At 34.4% G+C, this 26,772-nt stretch overlaps 1 protein-coding gene across 2 annotated transcripts in view; it reads left to right on the top strand.

The window, feature by feature from the left end:
- Positions 1-26,772, top strand: part of LOC121733888 — an 80,727-nt gene that overhangs the window by 8,169 nt on the left and 45,786 nt on the right. Inside the window, exon 2 of one of the 2 annotated variants that reach the window (XM_042124290.1) lies at positions 9,476-10,546. The exons of the other annotated variant lie outside the window; for it this stretch is intronic. Coding sequence (XP_041980224.1) covers positions 9,476-10,372 — 897 coding nt within the window. The 3' untranslated portion in view covers positions 10,373-10,546. Of the gene's footprint in view, positions 1-9,475; positions 10,547-26,772 lie in introns of those variants that run through there. 2 annotated transcript variants of the gene reach the window in all.

A 26,772-nucleotide genomic window follows, 5' to 3' on the forward strand; every position in this document is an offset into this window, starting at 1 on the left:
TACAATACGGAAGTTTGGTCCATTTTAACATTTTAATGAAAACTGTGAGCCGCGCGCCCGTTCAAATCTTTTCTGTGCGTTTGCATAACTCTACTATCAAAGATGTTATCAACTTTACTGAGTACTCTATTTAACTTTATTTCATTACATTGTGGTCAGTATTACGTGTGACTTAGTCACCTATTTAAAATTACTGATAATAATTTATTGATTAAAATGTTACACAATATGTAAGTACTTTAAAAAAATATATATGTAATAGTCATGCTTCATATATTTGTATGTAATATATATGTAGTATTTTATCTTTTTTGATAATTAGATTACATTTTTCCAATAGTCTTTACTACTTATAGTAAAGACTATTTAAATATTTAAATGGCAAGCCCTTTTAAGGCGATGGCAAAACCTTTGAAATGCTTGAGTACCTATTCATATGCAAAAATGTTTCTTCTAAAGTGAACGGAAAATGAGTGTGCTTAAATGGACCATTATCATAAGAGAGATTCTTAAAAAACTAGGTTAGTAATTCAAACATCTTCATAATATTATAAACATTTACAAAAAATAAATAGGTCCGGATATAAAATAACGGACAGACAGACACACATCAAAATCTTGGTATTTTTTTAACCCTGCTACGGGAATTGTAATAACTGATTCTACTAATTTTTGGTCTAACTAACAGTTAAGATAAGCGCGTGCGATAAAAATCCTAATATGCAATTTTATAACAATTAAACGTACTAATTAATATGTAATTGTATGTGATTACATAATTGTAGTATTTAGCGGTAATTAAAATATATTTAAGTACGGCATTTGCCGATATGGAAGGTCATTGCCTGCGCGAGGCGAAGTGAAAGTAATCAAAAGTGATACACGCATATAGCACACAATATATAGTTCGCTTTTTGACTGACTTCCAAAAAGGAGGAGGTATTACCCCGCCGTTTTTGAATCGATTTCCAAAATTTTCTTTTTTGATGTATTCCGATAGACGTTGCCCTCAATAATTGTGCAATGTGCAGCAACCGTAAATTTTACCATGTCAAATTTTGTCTTAATCATTTAATCTATAAACTCGAAGGCTGATTTGAACTGGCGATCTCTGTGGCTCAATGGATGAGCGTGTTGGTAGCTCAAGCCGGGGGTCGCGGGTTCGAATTCCGCTTTCGGAACAAAAAAGTTTTCAAGGTTTATGGATGTGTATTAAATATTATTATGTGTATCATACAATAAAAATCTTAAATATTTGTATAGTATAAAAAGTATTAAATATATTTCCGTTGTACTGAAGGACTTGTGTAACGGGTACCCCGTTACACAAGTCCTTCAGATACTTACCTCGGGGCCAGACTGACGGAGTGTGAAGCGTCCATAGATATTATATTATTATTTTAGGTTATTTTGATTTTCTCGGTTCTCACCGGCAAACTAGTATGTACGGGCCGAAGCCAAGTAGGTATATACCAGGTAAGGCTACGGTTTTATATGCTACTCGAAGTAAGATGTGCCAGGAGAAGGATGATTTGGTAAATTGTATGGTGACTGTGTGAATTTGCCTGTGTTGCTATTACATGCAGAGCAGAGGTTTCCTCATCAGTTTGTAAAACATTCCTAACTATTCGGCACGTATTCAGTATTACTGCCTTTTGCAAAAGATTTATTAATATTATTACTTATACGCGGTCACGCTGTTATTAACATACATTTAACCGCTAAACCGCGCATTCGAGCGGACGCATGTAAATACAGCCGAAAAGGTAACAGATAGACAGACACACTTTCAACTTTGGTATTTATATATAGCGTGTGCCATTTGAAACTTATAGGATAAATATTTAAATCATAGAATCAATAAAATGCCTAAGTCCTAGTCGTTTTACCAGTACTTAAAAATAGTTTTATTTTATATATTTGCATATATTATAATACTTACATGTTTATTGAAATGATACGCGAATTTGATAATTAAAAATATTGCATAATTTTAAGGGCCTGTTTTGCCACTTCCTGATAAGTGCTGGATATGCTATCCACCACTTAACTTGACAGATAGAGTATGTAGAATCTGTCAAAGAAGTTGTGGACAGCCTATCCGGAACTTTATTAGGAAGTGGTGAAACAGGCCTTAAGTGTAATAATCCATATATTATTTGGTGTTGTTGCATACACTAATTGCACTAGCGGAAACACACGAAAACTGTATTACTGTCAGCTCAATGAATCTTTAATATTATTGCGTCTTAAAATTCAGAGTTCATAAATGTATATATAATAGAAATTTACTTATTTCACTACACGCACTGGCAAAAATTTTTTGAACTATATTCAAGAAACAATGCAATTCTTAATGCCTTAAGGCGCATAGAGTCCTCGATGACCTTGGACGTTTGGGCGTGGTTTAGGTCCCCTGCCCTGCACTCCCCGCACGAAAACATCGAACGTAGATTACTAGCGCGCGGCGCGGCGCGTATGACGAACTTCGCACTCTTTACTTATCACTGCCTAATTCGACGGTCCCTACATATAAAGCTACATGTCAAAAGTAGTGGTTTTCAGGAGAGCGTTTTTAAGCTTCAAACTGTAACTGTAGATTATCATAAAACATAGACACAATATTTTTTGTTGCTGTGTGTAATGATATACCTAAAACAATTTCAAATATTTGTAACAATGTTTCCGCCAAAATTGCAAGATGACCGTTTTTACGCTGACAATAATTCAAGACTGCCTTTAACGGTTAAGTCGTATGTGTCCATTTTTACGTTAAAATATTTAAAATATATAATATTATGTCGCAGTCATCTGGTTTAATCTGCGACTCGATTGAATGACTAGCGCATTCATTGAATGATACCTTATAATAATAATAGCTCCCCCACACCGGTTTCAGTGACGGTGGCTGGATTCATTGAAACCAGGCCAGCTACGCAGGAGTAATTTTATAGTGCCCAAGTGTGTGCGCAGTACACAAGAGCACTCTCTATTCCTTTACTCTCATAACCCAGTGGGACGGAAGACCGACACGACCGGCGAGAGATCAGGCGCAGGACCGACTTTTTACATGCCCATCCGACGCATGGATCATCTTACTTGTTAGACAATCAGGTGATCAGCCTGCATTGTCCTAACCAAACTTGGAAATACATGTTTCCAACGCGGGAATCGAACCCACGACCTCACGAGTCAAGAGCCGCGCTCTATACCACTAGACCACGGAGGCGTTATATTGAATGATACCTTATATTGCATGACTAAAGGACAACTCGTTAAGACGTTGACCGTAACGTCTCGACTAAAAGTCATAATATAGTGAAGTCGTTAAATGGCATGATATAATTTTTAAGTAGCCGTTGACGGGGTAGATATAACAAAGACTTCTATTTAAACTGAGTTTATTAAAATAGTAAATCCGCGCTGTTATAATATTATTATAACAGCACGAGAATCTGACGCGAGTTTCACAGTTTTTACACATCCCACAAAAGTGCTCAACGCTGCTAAAGAAGTTTTCACTTCAAAAATTGCTATTTCGGACTTGACCTTTTATACGTAGGGACCGTCGAAATATTGTAGTGTTCTATGCACACAAACAGACGCTCGATAGCTCGGCAAGGTTTGGCAACGAGTGGCATAACCTCCCCGTCTGAATGCTAGCGGACGACTGCCGCCCGCACCCGCGCAGACCACCTTTGAACCAAATCATTCGTAAATAGTGTTTTTCGATATCTTTCAATAGAAAATATTGTTTGATTTTTATAAAAAATACAGATATTCAAGAATAATAGATTTCAAATATATCTATGAAAAAAATATGCATATATCCCAGCCGTTTAGGAGAAGACCCGATTTCAAATTGCAAATCAATGTCACGTATTATTTTTTTATTGAGGCAAGGGTACGACATACAGCAGCAAAAAATGTTGATATATTAGATGTTGAACTGATCTTTCACATATATTTTTTTTCAACTCTTTCCTAACAGAAATGAATGAGTAGTTAGAAAAACAAAATGACCATTTCACGACTCTATTCGCCTTAATAAGCATAAATTAGTACACTATAATATTTTAATCTCATTCTAAAATGCTAATCTATAATAATACATTTACTGATATTATGTAGAATTTGTTGAAGTTCGGATCGGTTGAGTTAGACCGTGTAGATTCAGAAGCTTGGCTCTACATGAGATTTAATGTCTTTTTCACAGGGCAAACCAGAAACCTTATGTGGTCGTCTTGGCAACATTTTACATTAAATGTTTTTGATGGGAAAAATATTTTCTTGGCAGTTACACCGGGACTATATACCTACATACAATAGGACTTATAGGTGCACCCATACATTTGACATTTGATATTTGATATCAACAGGATATCAACCCTGTAAAACTAAACACTCAATTTTTAGGTCTGCAGCACCAGCGCAGACTTATAATTCAGTCAATTTTCCCGTGATTCTGGAATTTCAGCGCTTACCAGCCTAAGGTATTTACTATAAATTCTTACCGGAAACCTTAAAAAAGTGTACCTCTCACTACAACAGTGTGAGAAAGCCTAAGCGCCTTCGAACAATAGTGATTTTCGACATGTCAAAGGAACCATATCACAATGGGATAGTGACATTGCGACAAACGTTTCACAAGCACGCGTGCCAATAAGCGTTTGAACTTGGGCAACAGTGAAAGATTGAACTTGACTATTGCTACAACAATCTAATTATTTTTTATCTAAGAGTACGGTTACACGGTCAGTCTTTCATCAGTTTAGTCCATCAGTCTGAGACTGGCACCAGAATGATCCAATAAGGATTTTTTTTACCAAAACCAGACCTAAAGCCACCGTTTTAAATGAGACCACTTACCAGTCTTACCACTGAGGAAGTGAGCCGTCAAATACAATAAGTACTGAATCAATGAAACTTATCTGTCAATCTGTATCAATAAATTAATCATTATATCGATTTGATCAGATTGTTGGTGCTGCAAGATCAAATTCACTTCTAGTTGTCATCAATCATAATACGATCAGATAGTTAGATTATGATTATGATAGGTGGTAGCTGTTGATAATGCTTCCAGAAACGTTGATAAATGATTATATTGTGACCTACAATTAACACAATAGGATCTAAGGAAATATGATATTACGTCCGCACTCAGTGACATTAAGGCCGGTATAAATAGTCAGTACTCAAGATGCATCTCGGTCTCAAGACACGGTTCAGGCTCTGTGATTGGTTGGCTGTCAAGATGCGACCCGGTCTCAAAACCGCGTCTTGAGACCGGGTCGCATCTTGAGTACTGACTATTTATACTGGCCTAAATAATGTTACTTGACTTTAATTGAAACAGAGTTTGACAGAAAACATATACATCTTTATTAAATAAAATTTAAGTAATCATTTAACGTCTCTGAGTTTGACTACGAACGTGAGTTTTATAACAGCTTCTACTACAATCGAAGACCGTTTTAGATACTCGGTAAAAGTATTGTAGAGTTACGTGTGTGCAATACACGAGAGCACTCCTTCTATATACCTGGGTGAGTAAATGATGAAAAAATATATGTGATAAAACAAATCTTAAGAAAAAGGTTTGAAACGTTAAATTCGAACTTTTTGACCATCTTGAAAATTGATTGTCACGATAGTCCCAAACAATTCAATAATGGAGACATCAATCTTCCTTGCCTCAACATTAATATAATGCAGGTTATAAGTTATATTATGTGGAAAGCATTTCTTGAAAACAGTGATTGAAAGGCGGGAAATTACGTGTATATCAGGATTCCAAGCCCTAGGTTCATTATGTAAGGAAAGTCAGACCTGTCAACGGCAGAACTTCCTGTTCCCACTTATGTTAATGATACTTGATCATAGGGTTGTAATGATAAATTAGATTAAAGTTGAAAATTTAAAAAATCTAAAATAATGTGAATTATTATCAAGGCACACATTTTCTACTTAATTAGAAAAGTTCCTTAGCTGGACTTGTTTCATTCTTTTTAAATTTTAAAAGAGTATAAGCCATAAATAAAGCAACCAAGACTATCAAATCTCCAATAACACTTAAGTTTTTATCGTCACTCTAGTTTATTCTAATCATATTATAATGCGATCAATATTGTTTTGCATCACTATGACCTGGGGATCATTAAAATGTGCCAAATATGCTTATGTAAAAGATAAGACAATTTCTATTACATATATTAATATATAATCGCTTATATATTAATATATGTAATATATATTATAAATTAATATATTAATATATATTACATATATTAATATATAAGCGACGCAACATTTATAGCACTTCCTATTTTAGCGAGGCCACGTTGCCTAGTTGTTTTGCGGTGCGTCGCCAGTCGCCGCTGCGTTTTGCGTTTCATGACATGTGACCTGTGACGTGTCACGTTTCAAGATGCACTGTGTTGTAGGATACGATGCTTTGAGCATTGAACTTTTTAAATAACTAGAAATTGATTAAAGTTTTTTAGGAAGTAGTTAAACCCTTTTCCAGCACTTAGCGGACTGATGAACTATTGCTAAGAACACTCTCGATCATGTCAGCTTTAAAAAAAACTAGTTGAAAATAGGTCCACCAGATTAGATGCTACGATGCTACGGACAGACACACACACAAACAGACAGACATGTCCATTGTCCAACTTATAACAATCATATTTTTCGGTCGGGGGTCACGACGCGCTCTACATCGTCGTTGTATTGTGTTGTCGTGCGTTGCCGCAACGCAAATGTGTTAGGGTTGATTCAGACCGCAACACGACGCGTAGATGCATTTCTAAATTTGTATGGATTTGACAGATTTCAATTGCGTCAGACGTCTTGCGAATCTGTCAAATCCATACTAATTTAGAAATTCATCTACGCGTCGCGTTGCGGTCTGAATCAACCCTTATACCGCAAGTCGCAGCGCAACGGAAAGCGTGGCTCAGCTCATAAAGTATGTTCCCATTATGTGTTAAGTAACTGAAGAAGTTTCTTATGTAAGACAATAAGGGGAAGATGAAATTGGCCATTTGATGCAATAAATATTGACTGTCGTAATACATTATACTACATAATTCGTCAAGAGGATGTCGCTTTTGTATTCTTTGTAAATTGGTGGTCTTTTGATATTATAAATGGGTGTATCTTTCGCGTTTATTTTTTTAGTTTTACGAATATTAAGTAAGTGTATTACTCATTCTTACCTACCGCATACCTTTTTTTTTGTTTTTAGCATTCATTAATCAAATAACACACCTACTACTTATACAGTAACCATTTCGAACTAGGTACTTTTGGCGCTTTTATAACTCAAAGATTCTAATGAATATGTCAAGATAAAATCACGCATATGAGACAGATAATGTAAAATGTAAATCATCATCTAAGTTCGGATGCAGGACCTACTTTTTAAAAACGCATCATAAGCATCATCTTTCTTGTTAGACAATTAAGTAAACAGCCTGCATTACTCCAATAAAACTCGGAAGTAATTTTTTTCCAACGCAAAAATTGAACTCACGACCTGTGACTTGTAAGTCAAGATTCACGCTCTAACTGAACATAGAGGCGTATTTATAATACTTAATGTTGTTAAAGTGATGCTTACCTTATGCACGTAGAGTATCATTGTACTAAGTAGAGTTTTTTTTTTTTTAATAAGAGGATAAACGAGTGCCCACGGCGTTGCCGGCTTTTATTAACCATAATAATTTTCCCAAAAAATTACTTCATTGAGAGGTCAATAAAAAAGTGTTGTAAAAATCATTGGCAACGTACCGGGTCATTACGTTCAAATAACGGGGTTAGGGTTACTATAATATTACTAAATCAATGTCGTAAAGCTTAACACTTGATGTCGTGATCGTAGGGTTCATTTACAACGATTATGTTTTGTAAATCCTTATTATGGCTGAGTGCAATCGAATAAAACTGGCCAAGTGCGAGCAGGGCGCGCACGAGCGGTTCTGTACCATCGTGTAGAATTTGTAAGTAAGTTTTTGACGTTAATATTAGTTTTTTTTATCAAGTATGCCACGGAACTGTGTACTTTTTCAAGATATAAGTATATTTTTTTATAAATTGTATGACATTTTTCCGCAGGTTTTACATGAAAAAGTAACAAACATCATAAACTTTATTTTCCAGCATTTTCAAATAAATAAACGACAATCAAGTCATCGGGTCTCATAAATCATGACTGAAAAACGTTTAAATAGTGAGAAACGGATAAAAAATAAATAGTAAATTATATAAAAGTACTATTAGTTATTACCCATTTCATTGCGATACCCTATAAAGCAATTTGAACATTCAATTGTCTTCAATTATTGTTGCAACAACAGTTTATCGTGATAACTGCTGAGTAAAGATTATTTTATCACAATACTTGTACTTAGGATAAGAAATAACTTCATTTAATATAACGTTATGAAATTTTTAAATGATTTATTTAAACAAAATTTTTGGCAAGTACCCAAATCGACAAGTATGTAACTGGCTGGTGAGGATGAGCTGTGCTTAAAATTGGAACACTTTTGATCGTGTCAGCTTTTGACTTCAATATCTAATACATAATAATAAAAATAAGTCGGGTTTTCCTTCTTGACGCTATAACTCAAGAACGCACGAACCAATTTCCACGGTTTTGCATTCGTTTGAAAGGTCTCGGGCTCCGTGAGGTCTGTAGAAAAAAAAATTAGAAAAAACTTCAAGAGAAAAGTAGGAAAACATGGGAAATCATTTTATGGCAAAACATTGTTTACCGGGACAGCTAGTTTTGATATAAATGTAAATGAAGTGCCTGTTACTTCATTTCGTTTGAATTTACCGCATAATAAATTTTGTGTAATATTATCTGTGAATCTATGGAGTTAAGTGACATTGACATTTGACAGGACTACAGCACATGTATTCTCTTTGGCACATGTAAAATAGAAAGAAAGGTTAGGATCTAATTTAGTGAGAATTATATTTTAATACTTAGAAATTAATACAAACGGGTAAAGCAATAGCTTTAAATGTTGTTTTCTCTTTTCAGGTAAATTTTCTTTGTATTCAGTTGTAATTGATTAATCTAAGTTTTGTAAAGTGTAAACCTGTATTAACTTAATAAAAAAATCTCTTTTCAGAGCAACTCAGTTCTAGTTGTTGTTTTACTGTTATACAAGGATTATAAAAAGACATTATAAAACAACATTTCTACAGCTGATTCCCAATAATAATGGACAAATTGAAATTCGAATTCATGGTCAGGGCTGGTGAAGATGCGAAGACAAATATTATTTGTGTAACGTCAATTACCGATTTGGATGGTCGTACCTTTGTGTTCCCAGATAAATTACAACCTATAAAATTACATGATGTAATAAAACAGACCAAAATCTTTCAAAAAGTAAAGACTACCTTACAAAAACGACATGACAAACGGCAGGTATGGATCTCTATGAATTCAGAGATGAAGGCGATTTATTGTGATGAAGATGGAAATAGACAATTTATGGACTACCTTTTGGAAGAAAAAGAAACACCACACACCTCTACAACAGGAATCTCGGAGGAATCATTAACGAAAATAATAGAAAGCTTCGCGGATAAAAAAAAGTCAAGATCTTTCAATGTAGGGAAAATGGCCGAAAATTTTGTTATAGAAAAATTCAACAGCAAGATTACTAATGTGTCCCAGTGGATGACTATTTTTGAAACGGAATATGCACGTGTAGGCATAGAAGAAGACGTCAAGAAAATTGAAATTTTTAGGTTATTTTTAGAAGATTCCTCTAAAGACTGGTATAGTTCAATGCTTATTAAACATACAATAAATTCAGAATGGGATATTTGGAAACAAGATTTTTGTGAGACATATGCAGATAAGGGTTGGTCTCCAATCAGGTATGCAATGTTATTTAAGTACAGACAGGGCTCATTACTGGATTACGCATTAAAAAAAGAGAAACTACTGTTAGAAATAAATAAATCCATAGATAAACAAACTCTGATTGATCTGATTGCCACCGGATTGCCAAATTTCATTGCAGATAGAATTGATAGGAATAGCTTAAAGGAATCTCAAGATTTATTCAATAGTATAAGAAGTTTAGAGCACATGGTAAATAAAAAAACATTTGATAAACAAATAGCAGCTTCCGAAAGTAAAATTAAAGAGAAAGGTGTAAGGCCCATAGTTACTCCATGTAAGATTTGTGAAAAAGAAAATAAAGCTACACGGTACCACCCTGAATCCCAATGTTGGTTTAAAATTAAAAATAATGATAGGCTAAGAAAAGATCAGATAAGGAGTGTAAACAATTCAGAATTAGAGACTGAACTAAATGAAATTAACCCAAAAAACTAGTAGTGCCGCCATTAATACAAATTAAATTACTAATAAATGACATTTTGGAAATATCAGGAATCTATGATTCAGGATCTAACGTGTCTTTAATAAATTCAAGGCTATTATCTTTAAAAAATATACCAACTTATAATAAAAGAGCAGGTTTAAAAACAATTAATGGCGTAAAAAAATCAATAGGAATGGTAACATTAAAAATAAAAAATTTTGAAATTGAGAAACATGTCGATGTTTTTGTTATAGATGAAGAAAATTTCGACTATAATTTTCTAGTTGGATTAGATTGTATACAAAAATTTAAGTTAACTCAAAATGAAAACTTAGAGATCATGCAAAATATCAATAATAAAAAAGTAAAACAACTTAAAATTACAAAACAAATTCCTGGCAGTTCAGGTGATGACATAAGGATAAATAAAAATGAAAAACAAGTTATTAGTCAAGGATATGAAATAAACTTTAATGAAAATATAATGGTCGATAATTTTGATATTTCGATAAACCATTTAGATCATAATAAAAGATCTGTTATTGATCAATTGATATGCAAATATAATTCTATTTTCGCTAAAGACAAATTCGATATAGGCACGGTAAAAGGTTATGAGGCACATATCGATTTGTTGATAGATAAGTACTGTAGCAAGAGGCCATACAGGTGCTCTATGGAGGATATGAAAGAAATTGAACATCAGGTATCAAAATTATTAGAACATAATTTAATTGAGGAGTCATATAGCCCTTTTGCTGCTCCGGTAACACTAGCATTTAAAAAAGAGGAAGGAAGGAAATCAAGGCTTTGTATAGATTTTAGAGAATTAAATAAAATAGTAGTTCCCCAGTCACAACCTTTCCCTCTAATCGAGGATTTAATGGTCAAAACAAGGAAATGTAAATTTTTTTCAACATTTGATGTAAATTCAGCGTTCTGGTCAATACCACTTAAGATTGAAGATAGACAAAAAACTGCATTTGTTACCCAGAATGCACATTATCAATGGACTTGTTTACCCTTTGGCCTAAAAACTTCGCCCGCCATTTTTCAAAGAATTCTTAGTAGTATAATAAGAAAGCACAAACTCTCAGATTTTACTGTAAATTATGTGGACGATATTTTAGTATTTTCAGAAACGTTTGAGAAACACATAGAGCACTTATCTTTATTAATGAAGGCAATCTTAAAAGAAGGTTTTAAATTAAAATTCACAAAATGTAACTTTGCACAAGACTCTGTGAAATATCTAGGACACATAATAAGCAACAACACTGTCACGCCTCTTAAAGATAACTTAATTGCGATAAAAGAATTTCCGATTCCAAAAACACAAAAAAACGTCCGGCAATTTCTAGGAAAAATAAATTTCTATGGAAAATATATACCAAATATTTCAATTATTCTAGATCCATTGCATAATTTATTAAGAAAAGGAGAAAAATTTGTTTGATCAGATAAATGTGAAGAATCTTTCAATACTATAAAAAAACTGCTTTGTTCAAAACCCATTCTAGCCATTTTTGATCCAGACTTACCAACACACATTTATACAGATGCTAGCATACAAGGTATAGCCGCTATATTAAAACAAATTCAACCTAACGGTGATGAAAAACCTTGCGCATATTTTTCAAAAAAATTAAACGATTCTCAAAAAAGGAGAAAAGCTATATATCTTGAGTGTCTGGCTATAAAAGAGGCGATTAAGTATTGGCAACACTGGCTTATAGGAAAAACATTCACGGTTTTCTCAGATCACAAACCTTTAGAAAAATTAAACATTAAGGCCAGAACCGATGAAGAACTGGGAGATTTAACGTTTTATTTGTCGCAATTCAATTTTAAAATAATATATTCTCCAGGAAAATATAATACAGAGGCAGATACTTTAAGTAGAAACCCAGTGTTGGAACCATGTGAAAATGAAGAAAGTAGTTTAAAAGTAGTTAATTTTGTTAAAATTGAAGACATACTAAAAGATCAAAAAAATAATGAAGATTTAAAACAGAATACAAATAAATTTATTTATAAACATAATGTATACTATAAAAAGGTAGGCAAACATGAAAAGATTGTACTAACTGAAGAGTTCAGTAAAGATATTATAAAACAAGTACATTATTACTACTGTCACATAGGAAGAAAACAAGTTGAAAACAAAATAAAACCATTTTTTAAAGCTAAAAATTTATTAGATAATATAAAAAAAAATATGCGAAAATTGTGATGTTTGTATAAAGAATAAGTCTAGAACAGCATACAGGTTTGGGCTAATGTCTCACTTAGGACCTGCCACCTATCCGTTCCAAATAGTATCTATAGATACCATAGGTGGATTTGGTGGAGTGCGCTCAACCAAGACATATTTACACCTCCTAGTAGATCACTTCACTCGTTACGCCTATATTTTAACTTCCAAAACACAGTATGCAAATGACTTTATAAAACTAGTCCAAAAAGTAACACAAGATTATAAAATTGATTTAATTTTATCTGACCAATATCCAGGCATCAATTCAAGGGAATTTAAATATTTTTTAGAAAAGGAAGGTATACCTATAGTGTTCACTGCAGTAAATGCACCATTTTCTAACGGATTGAACGAGAGATTAAACCAGACATTGGTTAATAAAATCCGTTGTAAGATTAATGAAAGAAAGGATAAAATCGCTTGGACTACTATTGCGCACGAATGCACGGAAAAGTATAACGAAACTGAACATAGTGTAACAGGCTTCTCCCCAAAATATTTACTGGAAGGGAAAAATGTAGATTCTACCACATGAATTGAATCAAAATAAATTACAGAGTCATCTAGAACAAGACCGAAAAATTGCCTTAGAAAATAGTATAAAATCACACAATTATAATAAACAAAGATTTGACAAAAACAGAAAACATTATGAATTTGAAGTTGGAGATTCAGTATATGTTGAAAATGGAAATCGGCTAAACCGAAAAAAATTGGATGAATTAAAGATAGGACCATATCAAATTGTAGAAAAAATATCCAACTCAATTTACAAAGTTAACACGGGTCATAAAAAGTTACAGTCAAATTTTTTCCATATCACAAAACTTATTCCAGTAATAATAACGCAGTAGAACTTTATCATTTCAAGTGGGGGTGAGGGGGAGATGTAAATGAAGTGCCTGTTACTTCATTTCGTTTGAATTTACCGCATAATAAATTTTGTGTAATATTATCTGTGAATCTATGGAGTTAAGTGACATTGACATTTGACAGGACTACAGCACATGTATTCTCTTTGGCACATGTAAAATAGAAAGAAAGGTTAGGATCTAATTTAGTGAGAATTATATTTTAATACTTAGAAATTAATACAAACGGGTAAAGCAATAGCTTTAAATGTTGTTTTCTCTTTTCAGGTAAATTTTCTTTGTATTCAGTTGTAATTGATTAATCTAAGTTTTGTAAAGTGTAAACCTGTATTAACTTAATAAAAAAATCTCTTTTCAGAGCAACTCAGTTCTAGTTGTTGTTTTACTGTTATACAAGGATTATAAAAAGACATTATATAAATATAAAGAAATTAAAACTAGTCAAAAATCTTAATTATTTTTTATATATTTTAGCTTTTAACGCGCAACATTTAAATTGGTAGTACTATAGGTGCGATACAGAGCTTTTTTACTTAGATCAAATGAATAGGACAGTTCATAGTAGACACGAATAAATTAATGCTAGATAAATACTGTTAGTTATAAATATTAACTGTATATTGTATTATATGATTCCTTTGTTATTCACTCGCAATGTGATAATATCTAAAGCCTTATGATTTATCGTCATATAATACAGTAGGTTATCAATATTTATAATCTAACAACGGAATGAGTAGTGTTAACTTTCACCAAATATACAAGAATGTATCACTTTATATTATGTCCGTATTAATAAAATAAAAATTGTTTTGTTTCTGAATAAATTTGAAACAAATGTTCTTAGAAAGTCTATATGATGTCTACCACCGGTTCGGGAACTAACCCGGCGAGAAGCACTGGCGTAAGAAACTCGCACGGGGCCACCTTTACGTGGGAGAGCCATGCTTTGGCACGAATGGGCCGGCTCGACCGGAGAAATACCACGTTCTCGCAGAAAACCGGCGTGAAACAGCGCTTTCCGATCACTACCCTACCCTCCTCCTATTCCCTCTTAAAAGGCCGGCAATGCACCTGCAGCTTTTCTGATGCTGCGAGTGTCCATGGGCGACGGAAGTTGCTTTCCATCACCCGTGAACCGTTTGCTCGTTTGCTCCCTTATTTCATTAAAAAAAAACCTTTTACCAAAAAAGTGGAAAATAATAATAATAGCTTAAGCTAATTTACACTAGGTATGTAAAAAGTGGTACATTTATTAATTGTTTAATTTGTAGAAAGCGTTCGTGTCTCGATAACCTAACGCTTTTGATCTCACTTCGAGGTTCGTGGGTTCGATTATTCGTTGAAGCCTCAATAGAATTTACCAGATGTTTTTATCGCCCAAATCTTTTGCCAGTCGTGTCGGCAACAAATTCTTCTGATTCTACGAGTGTCATTGATGAGAAACTTCTCTTGTATGTGGCGCAAACATTTGGACGCCATATTAACTAAGTTTAAAAATTTTAACGTTAGGGTACCGAAATACGCAATCACTGTGGGGTATTTCTACTAAATTCGTAGAAAAGGCTAAAATTACACAAAATTTCATATTACTTACATTCGTTTAAAAAGTAATTACTTATTTTATTAATCACCGATAGCATTTAATAGCAGAACAGGATAAGAAAAAGGCTTTTAACGTTTTAACGAGATAAATGTTACATAATCGAGCTTCGGTTATTCATCATGTCCTATAATGTGTTTTTGTAACGAAACTTTCACCTCAAGTACGAAGTCTGAATAGTAATCCTTATGTCGTCAGTATAAGGTCCTGGGAGGGGCAATATAAATCTGAATGAATGTTTAAAATTATATTGTGTCGCGCGTAACACCATAATTCAATGCATTCTTAAGCTTTTAAGAATTACGAGCTTCAAAATTAGGTCAGAGCTCTGTGCTTTGTGAAATTGAAGAATTCCTCTGAGGCTTATAAGAGGCAAAACTTTTAGTTTTTTTAACTCTACAAAAGTCACTCATTCGTCATAGGCGTTATCAGAGATACTTTGAGTCCTGGAAAATGACATAGGATACTCTTTATTCTGAAAAAATGTACAGTTCCCACGTGGTAAATGAATTTTTGCGCAACGGAGTAATTGCGGCCTGTGGGTCTCGTCTGGTATATTGTAATGCTGATACTTCTGCATCTATTCATCAAAACGCTTGTGAAATGAAGTTCACAGAGTAATGTCATCACGAAGTTGAGAATTCTGAACAATTATTATATTAATGTTGCTACAGTTCATATTAGTTAATATTACGGAAAATTCACTCTGTTATTATAATGTTATGTGCTAATCAGAGAACCAGGGACTGTGAACTTTAGATAAGAATGTTAAGATGGCCCCGTGCGATTTTCTTACGCCCGTTCTTCTCGCTGGGTTAGTTCCCAAACTGGTGGTAGGCACCATAGTTCCAACGTTCAGAAAATATTTTGTTAAAAATTTACTCTGAATAAAAATTATTTGATTTGATAACAATTATGATACTTGTACGCAGTCTTTTTATTGAACTATAAATAACTAGATGTTGTCCACAACCCCGTTGCGCTAAAATTCATTTCTCGAGCGCAAACTGTACATTTTTCTCGGATGAAAAGTATATTACTTATGTCCTTTCCCGAAGACCGAGACAAATTATAATATTAGTATCTTCCTACCAAATTTCAGACTGTTCCTGTTTTGCTTTAATAATATTAGTATATGGATTTATTATGTATGAATCACTTGTAATTTGTAAAGCACTGAGCATTAGTAACTCACATAAAATTCGATTTGGAAACTCCAAAAGGCATTACATACTTGATATTTTTTCGATTGCATTTGCAATGAGCGAAAACCACAAATATTTTAAACGGCAAGTACTGCATGCCTTTTATAAATACAATAACAAATGAATCATGACAAATATAAAGTACCTAAGACTGAGATGTTATAATATATTATCGATCTTTCTTCTGCGGGCTCCACACTCGCGGCGTGAATTGCGGCCGCGATTCACGGATGTTACGCGCCGTGAACACGACGCGAACAAAATATACGGCCCTCTACACTCGCAATCTTCGCATTTACGTTCGCGCATTTGAGTAAAATGGACGTTGAAGTCACTGTTGCTGCTGCTCTGACATCGGGTGCAATAGCGAATAAAAGCGAGTGTGGATGATGTTCGCGTTCGCGCTTCGCGAGCCCTTTGTCGCGGGCCAAAAAACCGACACCGGACGGGGAAAGCTGCGAAACGCGAACGCGAAGCCGTAAAACCTTCCACACTCGCGGTTCGCGGCCTTCGCGGGCTTTCGCGCCGCGAGTGTGAAGCCCGCTTCGAACGTAATATTTATGAATCGTTTTCAAATTGGTAAGAACCAAAAGCATGAATAATATCTACTTACGTGACTTTATCCACATTATATATCAGATCATAGTTGTTTTTATTATTGCTATACTATAAAAAACTCAATATTCTATAGACATAGCAAATCGTACTGAGACTTTACAGATTAACCAGCTACTCCTAAGTTTGAGCCGTTTTATTAAAAATAGAGCTTGTAAGAGTTTTCTTAAAAATCCGTATCTGACACGGACCCCAAAATGTTTATCATAATATACGATTTAACTTGCACCTGTGTATACAGTATACACCCACGAAAGAAAGACATGAATGGACGAGGTGGGTAACTAACATTTTACAACATAAGAGCAATAACTCATTTTTTCCCTTATAATTTGAATACTTTGTAACTTACCTACATCAACATCTGGCTAATAATATGTCTAGTCTAGGTATAAATAGAATCCACATTTTAGGGTTCAACACAAGGAACCCTTATATCCGTCCGTTTGTCTGTCTGTCTGTCTGTCTGTCTGGTCGTCTGTCTGCCCTTCTGTCTGTCCGCGGTTTTGCTCAGCGACTATAGAACCTACAAAGCTGTAAATCGGCATGAATGTACATATTAATGATGGCAACAAAATGGTACATAAAATCTTTAAAAAATATTTTTTATGTACCTACTACTACCCCCTACACATGAATCGGGGATTTTTTGTCGCGTCCACCCCATCGTGTGGGGTATAATTAGAAAGGTTTTTAAATAATATTACGAGTATTCTTAGATTATTTTCCGATTTAGGGATCCATTTGTGAAATATGAAGTTTTAAAGTGGGAAAAAATCGTTAGGGTCCAGGGTCCTTCTACCAACTAAACGGGTGCTTCTAGAAATGTGAAAAGATTCACGGGAGTAGGAAATATGCTGAATTTAAAAGGAAAATTTTCATGAATTCATAAAATATTATTGAATATAATAGTCGATCAACTGAAAAAATGTATTCGGCGAAGTACAAAGGAACTTGTCGTTCAAATTCCTTTGAACATAACTGAGATGATGTTGTTAATTGGTAGTGTAAAACACGTTATAAATGTATATTCATTGACTATACAAAAATTATCGAAAACTAGCGGTACTACGGAACCCAATATTGCGCGTGGCCCGACAAGCACTTGGCCGGTTTTTTTTTTCAATTCAAATCCACATTGTTCCCGGTTCTAAAGCCTCTATTTATGCTACAGTTTTTAAATTATTAGTTACCAGCCTCAACCAGTAATGTCTTTTATATTAATAAAACCTCCACGGACAACTTGTGAACAACATTGAAATGACTCCGCCAATAAACCTGAATCACACCGCAACAGATTATGTAACTAGATACGAGCTTGTCGGTAAAACGTATAAAAACTGTCAATAAGCTTGTAAATTATCATCATCAGTCTGACAAGGTATACAGACCGTTACTGACGAATTATAATACCAACAAGCTTAATATGCTTATTAATTACACATGAGCACTAAACTTAATATTATGCTTATTATACATATGAGCACTAAACTGAATATTATGCATATTATACACATGAGCACTAAACTATTGGATCCTACTAATATGATAAAGGCGAAAGTTTGTTTGGATGTATGGATGTATGGATGTTTGTTACTCTTTCACGCAAAAACTACAGAACGGATTTTAATGAAACTTTACAATAATATAAGCTATATTATTGTAAAGTTTCATTAAAATACATCAGAATAACACATAGGCTACAATTTTAACTGACTTTCAAAATGGCGAAGGTGTTATGATCGTTTTCTTATGTTCAACGATTACTCCGCCGTTTGTTAACCGATTTTCAAAATTTTTCTTTTGCTATATAGGGTATCATCCCAATTTGGTAATTATATTCACAAAAGTGGTGATCTGATGAAGCATCCATAAGTAATCGAGGGAACTCCTCAAAATTTATAGGGAAACATGTGGTGACTTCGGTTTCGTGAGTATTCTAAGCATATGCTACCAAAAAGTAAGATTTAGCACCGGGGTATACCTGGTATACCGTGGTTCGGAAGGTGCTGAGAGAACTCCTGATTCTCTATAGATACAAGTTTGGGAGTTTAGGCGTTACCATGCATCGTCCCATGGTTATGATTTATGAGACTATAATGACTCCGTTATTAGTACTTTTCATAGTCTTTTAGATCGAGACTCGAGTTTGTCAAGCGATAATTTAAAAAAATCTATACCTACCTAATATTATAAACCTGAAGAGTATGTTTGCTTGAACGCGTTAATCTCAGGAACTACAGGTCCGATTTAAAAACTTATTTCAGTGTTAGATAGCTCATTTATCGAGTAAGACTGGCTATACAGTGTGTAACAAAAATAAGTGATAATACTTTACGGTGTGTACGTGTTCCTTATAGAGAGTTCACTGTGAAAGTAGCAGCTCTGAAAGACCGAATTTTTTTTTCACTTTTGTATGGGCAAGGGCCCGAGCGTCACGAGTTTCCCCATACAAAAGTAAAAAAAATTTTGGTCTTTCAGCTCTGCTACTTTCACAGTGAACTCTCTACAAGGAACACGTTCACACCCTAAAGTATTACCACTTATTTTTGTTACACCCTATATATTATCACGCTAAGACTAATACGACCGAAGAATCTCAGGAAAATGTGGGAAAAACGGGGGAAATTACGAACTACTGGAGCAATTTTTATAGCAATATTAAGCACAGATATAAAGTAGACCAAGTGAAGGGAGTAGGGACATAAGCTATTTTTATGGGAAAATGTGCGGTTTCCGTAGAATTCCTAATTGACGCGGGCGAAGCCGCGCGGGACGTCTAGTATAATATATAAAGGTTATTCAGGGTAAATTCGGATGCCAGGGTAAGTCCGGATAATTCAACTTATCACTAAATTAGTCACTGCTTTTTTTGCTTGGCGCTACGGGCATATACGCCATACTGCAATGCAACCGCAAACTGTAGTATTGTACCGTAACTGTAGTTTAATTTAGCGTTAACTTCAATTATCCGGACTTACCCTGTATCCGAACTTACCCTGATCAACTATAATATAAAGGTATTATAGGGTGGAATCGTCAGTAAGCTTCTCGGAAAATGTATCCCTATACATGCGTTAGTATTGTGTCCTTGTAAAACTATACTTTTGGGATAATATCAGACATTTATTAATTTTGTACTGTCTGTAGTACCATGCGGTATATTCAACATTGCTAGTCGACTACCCATATAAATAACACTGGCATGGGAGTCCTTCACTAGGGACTGTACCTCAATTGGCGCCTCTATTCCTGCTTATTGGAATTATTCATGCTCCATTGCAGAGTGTCGGTTATACCTCTTGATAGGTTTATATAAAGCTGCAGCACTCACGCCCTCATGACAATGTCACCCAAAAAAATAGGTTGACTAGATGTCGCCCGCAACTCCGTTGCGCCAGAATTCGTTTATCGCGCGAGAACCACACATTTTTCCGGGATAAAAAGTTTCCTGTGTCCTTTACCAGGAATCAAAGTATCTCCATAACAAACAGCACAATCGATACAGAGGTTTGGAGAGGAAACAGATAGATAGACAGACAGACACACTTTCCCATTACAATATTAGTATGGATTTGATTTTTGATGAGAAAACGTTACCGAATACTTTACATCGCGGATTTTACGTTTCAAAGCCACTCTACACTTAGAGCCCCAGCAGACTGCAGACTTTTAGTCGGCCGATAGTTTGATGGAAAGCTTAGAGCGACCGCAGACTAACAAAATTTTCAAGTTGGCCAACTAAATCACATAAGTATACTAATAGCCAGGGGCGTAGCGTACCTTGGCGGGGCCCCGTATAAAAATTTGTTTGGGGGCCCATAGGAAGGGTAAAGATTTCTCAAAAAAGAAAAAAACATATTTTGCATAAAATTAAAAGAAATATTTATTCATCATAATAATTACTTATCTATCTGTCACATTATTTAAAAACAATTCAAATTAAATATTAACTCTCCTTGCCCTTTTTCGGCAAACTGATTAAGTAATTAAATCATTCATAGCTGATGATAACTTTAGTTTTTCTAAAGTTTCTGCCTCTATGGACAATAGTGACAGGTCTGACCGAAGTTCTTAAAATTTGAACGCATGCTTTACTCGGGAAAAAAGAAATCGTTTTTTTTTACTTTTCTCTTTTCTGAAATTTAAAAAATTTGGGAAGTAATTATTAATTTTTGCTTACGCACCTTGGGGGGCCCTCGTAGGTCGGGGCCCCGTATAATTGATACGGCTGATACGGCGGTAGCTACGCCCCTGCTAATAGCTATAATGACTTATGCGAGCTCGCTCATTTTTTCAACAAAATTGCACAACTAAATAATTGGACACCAATCGTATAAGAAGCGCGATTCCTTTCCGATTACCATTAACAAGTTGTCCAATACAATCCAATACTACGCAATTTACTTGTACGACAGCCGGCCAACTTGAAATTATATAGATAAGATGTATTATGCATGTGTGCACACTAAACGATTGTATCGGCCGATAATAATGTACTGAAACTCCAAAGTCTGTAGTCTGCGGGGGCTCTTATTGTTTCCTATGAACTGATTAGGAGCTGCAAATTGTAATACAATAGCCGACCTTGGACTGATAACATTTCGCCGCGCCGCCATAGAACTGTCAATCATAGATGCTATTGTAAAATGCAATAAAAGTTCAAATTCATTCATGTCTTTTGTAATCCGACAACATTTTGTAATTTAATATGGTATTTACGAAGACCTTGAGTGCAATTTAAGCGTATTTTATGTATTTCAGTCGAAAGAAGGCGAAAGACGCCCAATAGCTCGTAAAATCTTATAACTCGTAAAATATAGTAAAAAAAAGTTTTTTTTTTAATTTTTAATAGGTTTTTTCTTGTGTATTTTGCAAACTTGTATTTGATCAAAGCTGCTAGTTTTTCGAATAAAAATAAAACCATAAAAATTATACTAAATATTTATGGCCTACGGTTGTCATTAACACCAATTAATTCAACGATAAAATCATTGGATAAAAAACACAATAAAATTAAAATTGGCTAAACTTTTAAATGTTTTTTTCCGTGAAGACTGGAGACACTGCCCTTCCTTTACAAAAAATAAAAAACCTAATTATTTATTGTCATATTAATTATTATTTATTAATTTAAAGACTTCCGATCCCAAATTAGATGCAAAGTATAATTTTACTTGACCTACACGATTTTTGCGGGATTTTGTTTTGCGCATACGGTGTCACGTCACGGAGAACAGTTCGTATACAATAAAATAATATATATAGGCACAGAATACATATTAGTAGTACGAGCTTTTGCCCGCGGCTTTCATAACATCACAAACTTTCATCCCCTATTTGACCCCTTGAGAATTGATCAAAATCCTTTCTTAGCGGATGCCTACGCCATAACATCTATCTACATGCCAAATTTCAGCCCGATCCGTCCAGTGATTTTGGCTGTGCGTTGATAGATCACCATGTCAGTCAGTTAGTCAGTCACCTTTGAGTTTTATATATAGGTTGGTTAGGTTGAGGTATACAATAAATATGAGTATGCAGTATAAATAAGGTATAAAAGAATATAAGTATTAAGTATATAATTCTCTACAATTAGTGGCAATTTACGTGCGATTATCGCATCAAATTGTAGACAACGAGATGTAGCATTTGAACAATACAACAGGGTCAAGGCTGGCACCGCCGACCTATATGTTCACTACACTGTCTCAATATTGATGGACCATGAAAGTTACGGTTTTTTAACTTAAATAAGAAGGTTTTAAGTTTGATCTGTATGCTTTTTGACAGTTATAGACCTACTTTTAGCTGCATCGCCTGTAATTTTAGTCGCCTTTATCCTCTACATTTTATTATCTTTGTTGGCTGACGAGACTATCAAATTCAATTTTAAGCTTTAGAAACGACCGAATAGACGGTAGCTTCAACTTTAATATACTTACCGTCTATTTTATCTAGCAATGAATTTTATTATAGACAGGTAATCTGTTGAAAATTAATTTGAATACCCGCCTATCTAGTTTATCTCGAATCTGATAAAAAGTAAAGCACATGTTTGCATAACATTAACATTTTTTGCACACATCTCGTCATAAATCTTCTCGATTCTTGTGTAATTAGGTGCGATTAATAAAACTTTAAAATTCGAACGATGACCCCAAAACGTGTTGCAAGCGATTATTCGATAGAATCAATACCGGTTCGGAATTCGAGTGACATCGATACTAATACATAACCATTTTCCGTTTATCTAACAGAACCATGTATCGGTTATACAATATTTTGTTTGTCGTTTTGTCACGTATTGCAATCGTTTATCAGTTACAAAAATTTAATTCATGCTAAATTCATAACAATTAATGTAACTGGGAATATAAACACAGTCATACTTCTATACTCATAACTCGGTATTTTTTACTATTAATTTATTATTATAGATTATAATAAAATATGTTACCATTAAATAAAGCTTGCTTGCTACGCTGGAGTAACAATTTTATTGTGCCCAAGTACGACTACAATGACTAAGACACCTCTTCTTTTACTTCCGTGACCCGCTCGTATGGACATTTGGATAATCCGAAAGGACCTATATGCTGTCGAAACTTTTTAAAAAGCCCATCCGACTTAAGCATCATATTTATTTTCTGGATTTCTGCCCAGTCGGCATCGTCCTTGCTAAACTTGGAAACAACATTTAGTGAGAATCGAACCCACGACCACACTCTAAACCACCAAACCATAGGCGTTTCTCAATTACACACTTATCACACAAAAAGCCCGCACGATAATAGCTCAACGAAAGTGAAACTTGGAATATTTAATGTGTATTGGACACGGAATGATGTCGTGTGGCGTAATCGGAACGAGACGTCGCATTCGCATCGGTATTCCGCGTATACGAATTTCCCATTCGACATATGAATAGCGAACGAAGTTATCGTAATCGTCACGTAAACGAATTTCCCATTCGACCTGTGAATAGTGATCGAGTAATCGTAATGTAAACATTAGGTCATCGTTACTGCGTAAATGACTATAAGGCGCAGCGCAGACGGCACACTATCCGTGACGCACTTTTTAGTCTGTCGCTGCGCGTCGTGTGCGTTAAGTGCATAATATAATAATTGCATACGTTCTATTTCCACGGACTAAAAAGTGTGTCACGGATGTCGTCTGCGCTGCGCCTAAATGGTGTGCATTAATGAAAGGGACATTTAGAACACTTCTCAACATAGTGAAATAGAAAATTAAAATCATTTACATTTTTAGAGTTAATCGGCCATTCGGTTGAATTGATTTACCGTCAAACCTTACCTAACGTCCCCTTAGTTGTAAATAAGGTCTTTTTGGCATCATTTATGAAATCAAACTTGAACAGTGGAATTAAAGAAATGCGGCTAAGGGCCCAGTTTACAGACACTTGTATGGGCGCATCGTTACGTTTGTTAAAATTTAACGAAGAAAATATTGGCTTAACTTTTTTTAAGTAGGCATGACATACCGACATAGTGATGTTCGATTTATGTACGATTTCCTACCTTTACAATCCAAACTTTCACAGTGAACCTAATAGTCTAAGATCCGGCCATAGAACGACCCTCACCTATCGTATTACGGGATGAAAATGATTTTTTTATAAAATTAAATATGTTAAAAAATTTATTTACAGGAGGTTGTCTGAAAAATTTGGTGCAAAGTGTAATTAATTAATAATTAAAAAATGATTTTTTTTCAAACATTACACTCATTCCCTTACGCAAAAAACTGTATACTAATCGAAAGTATGTAGCTCATAGAATATGCAAACGCTGGGTTGACTTTTTTTTTCCGGTGCAATTATCAGGTAGGCAGGTATATACAGGTAAATCGATACTAGTAATTTGCAACGATCCAGTTACGCGATAAACCTTATATCAAAATAAAGATAATTTTATTATGAATATAATGACATAAGGTTGGCTGCAAAAAGTTGGTGCTAAATCCCGGTTGTCGATTTTTAAAAAATGTAAAATTCGTGCGGTTGAATACGTGCGAAAGAGAGGTCCGAGGAATTATTACGTGTACGTTAAGTTTGAATGCGATTTTCTAAATATCACCTTTTACGACTCTCGAGTTTTAACATTTTTTAATATTTTCCAGACTTACGCGCATGTTACTTGCATGGGTCGATAGCCTGTTAAATGTATATTATAGGGATATTAATAACTCAATACCGATAATAAGATCCCTTCACGCTGATAATGCCCGATTCGCGTTAAGAGGGCGACTAACGCAAAAAATCGTCCTTCTCTCTTCACACTCACGCCCGTCTTTCATATGCCAGGTGAAAAAGGAAGAAGTAAGAAGACGTAAGAAACAAGAATATTCGGTATCCCTAGGGATATCACGAAAAGGCTATATATATATATATATATATATATATATATATATATATATATATATATATATATATATGTCGCAGGGAAAAGAAGATATCAGGGATATCCCGAAATCCCTAGGGATATCACGAAAAGGCGGTAGATACCGAATATTCTTGTTTCTTACGTCTTCTTACTAAACAAATCTAGTGATATGTCATTTCACTAAACTAAATCTAGTGAAATGTCAGAAAAGCGGATACCGCCGAATAAAAATCGAGCTACGCATTTCTCTCGCTCGCTCTTATACCCTATCACTATCTTATGGGGGCGACTAACCCTAAATTGACGATTTTATAATTCATTTTTATACTTGAAAATAAGCCCCGAATTGTTTCATTTTGTAGACATAGGTACTACATTATATTTCCGAGAATCAGACCTAGCAAAAACACGATACCTTAAAATTTTCTCGATCACAAAGATGCATCTAATTTTCACGAATTTTTCATATATTGCCATAACCGTGCATTAAACTAAGTTAATATTTTAACACATTGTATAAAATTCTATCATTGAGGAACTGACCTAGCGGATTTTTTAAATGTTACATATTTATTAGGAAAAAAATAATTTTCTTTTTATTTAAATGAATCCGCGTCCTCCTTTTTCACCTGGCATATGAAAGACGGGCGTGAGTGTGAAGAGAGAAGGACGATTTTTTGCGTTAGTCGCCCTCTTAACGCGAATCGGGCATTATCAGCGTGAAGGGATCTTATTATCGGTATTGAGTTATTAATATCCCTATAATATACATTTAACAGGCTATCGACCCATGCAAGTAACATGCGCGTAAGTCTGGAAAATATTAAAAAATGTTAAAACTCGAGAGTCGTAAAAGGTGATATTTAGAAAATCGCATTCAAACTTAACGTACACGTAATAATTCCTCGGACCTCTCTTTCGCACGTATTCAACCGCACGAATTTTACATTTTTTAAAAATCGACAACCGGGATTTAGCACCAACTTTTTGCAGCCAACCTTATGTCATTATATTCATAATAAAATTATCTTTATTTTGATATAAGGTTTATCGCGTAACTGGATCGTTGCAAATTACTAGTATCGATTTACCTGTATATACCTGCCTACCTGATAATTGCACCGGAAAAAAAAAGTCAACCCAGCGTTTGCATATTCTATGAGCTACATACTTTCGATTAGTATACAGTTTTTTGCGTAAGGGAATGAGTGTAATGTTTGAAAAAAAATCATTTTTTAATTATTAATTAATTACACTTTGCACCAAATTTTTCAGACAACCTCCTGTAAATAAATTTTTTAACATATTTAATTTTATAAAAAAATCATTTTCATCCCGTAATACGATGGGTGAGGGTCATTCTATGACCGGATCTCCTACTATAAGATCGTAGGGCAAAAGGGAAAGTACCTTAGTTCTTGTCATCTCCTTTTATAGCGCATAGGGTCTAA

The sequence above is a fragment of the Aricia agestis genome, chromosome 14, assembly GCF_905147365.1.
Source record: "Aricia agestis chromosome 14, ilAriAges1.1, whole genome shotgun sequence".
Lineage (NCBI taxonomy): Eukaryota > Metazoa > Arthropoda > Insecta > Lepidoptera > Lycaenidae > Aricia > Aricia agestis.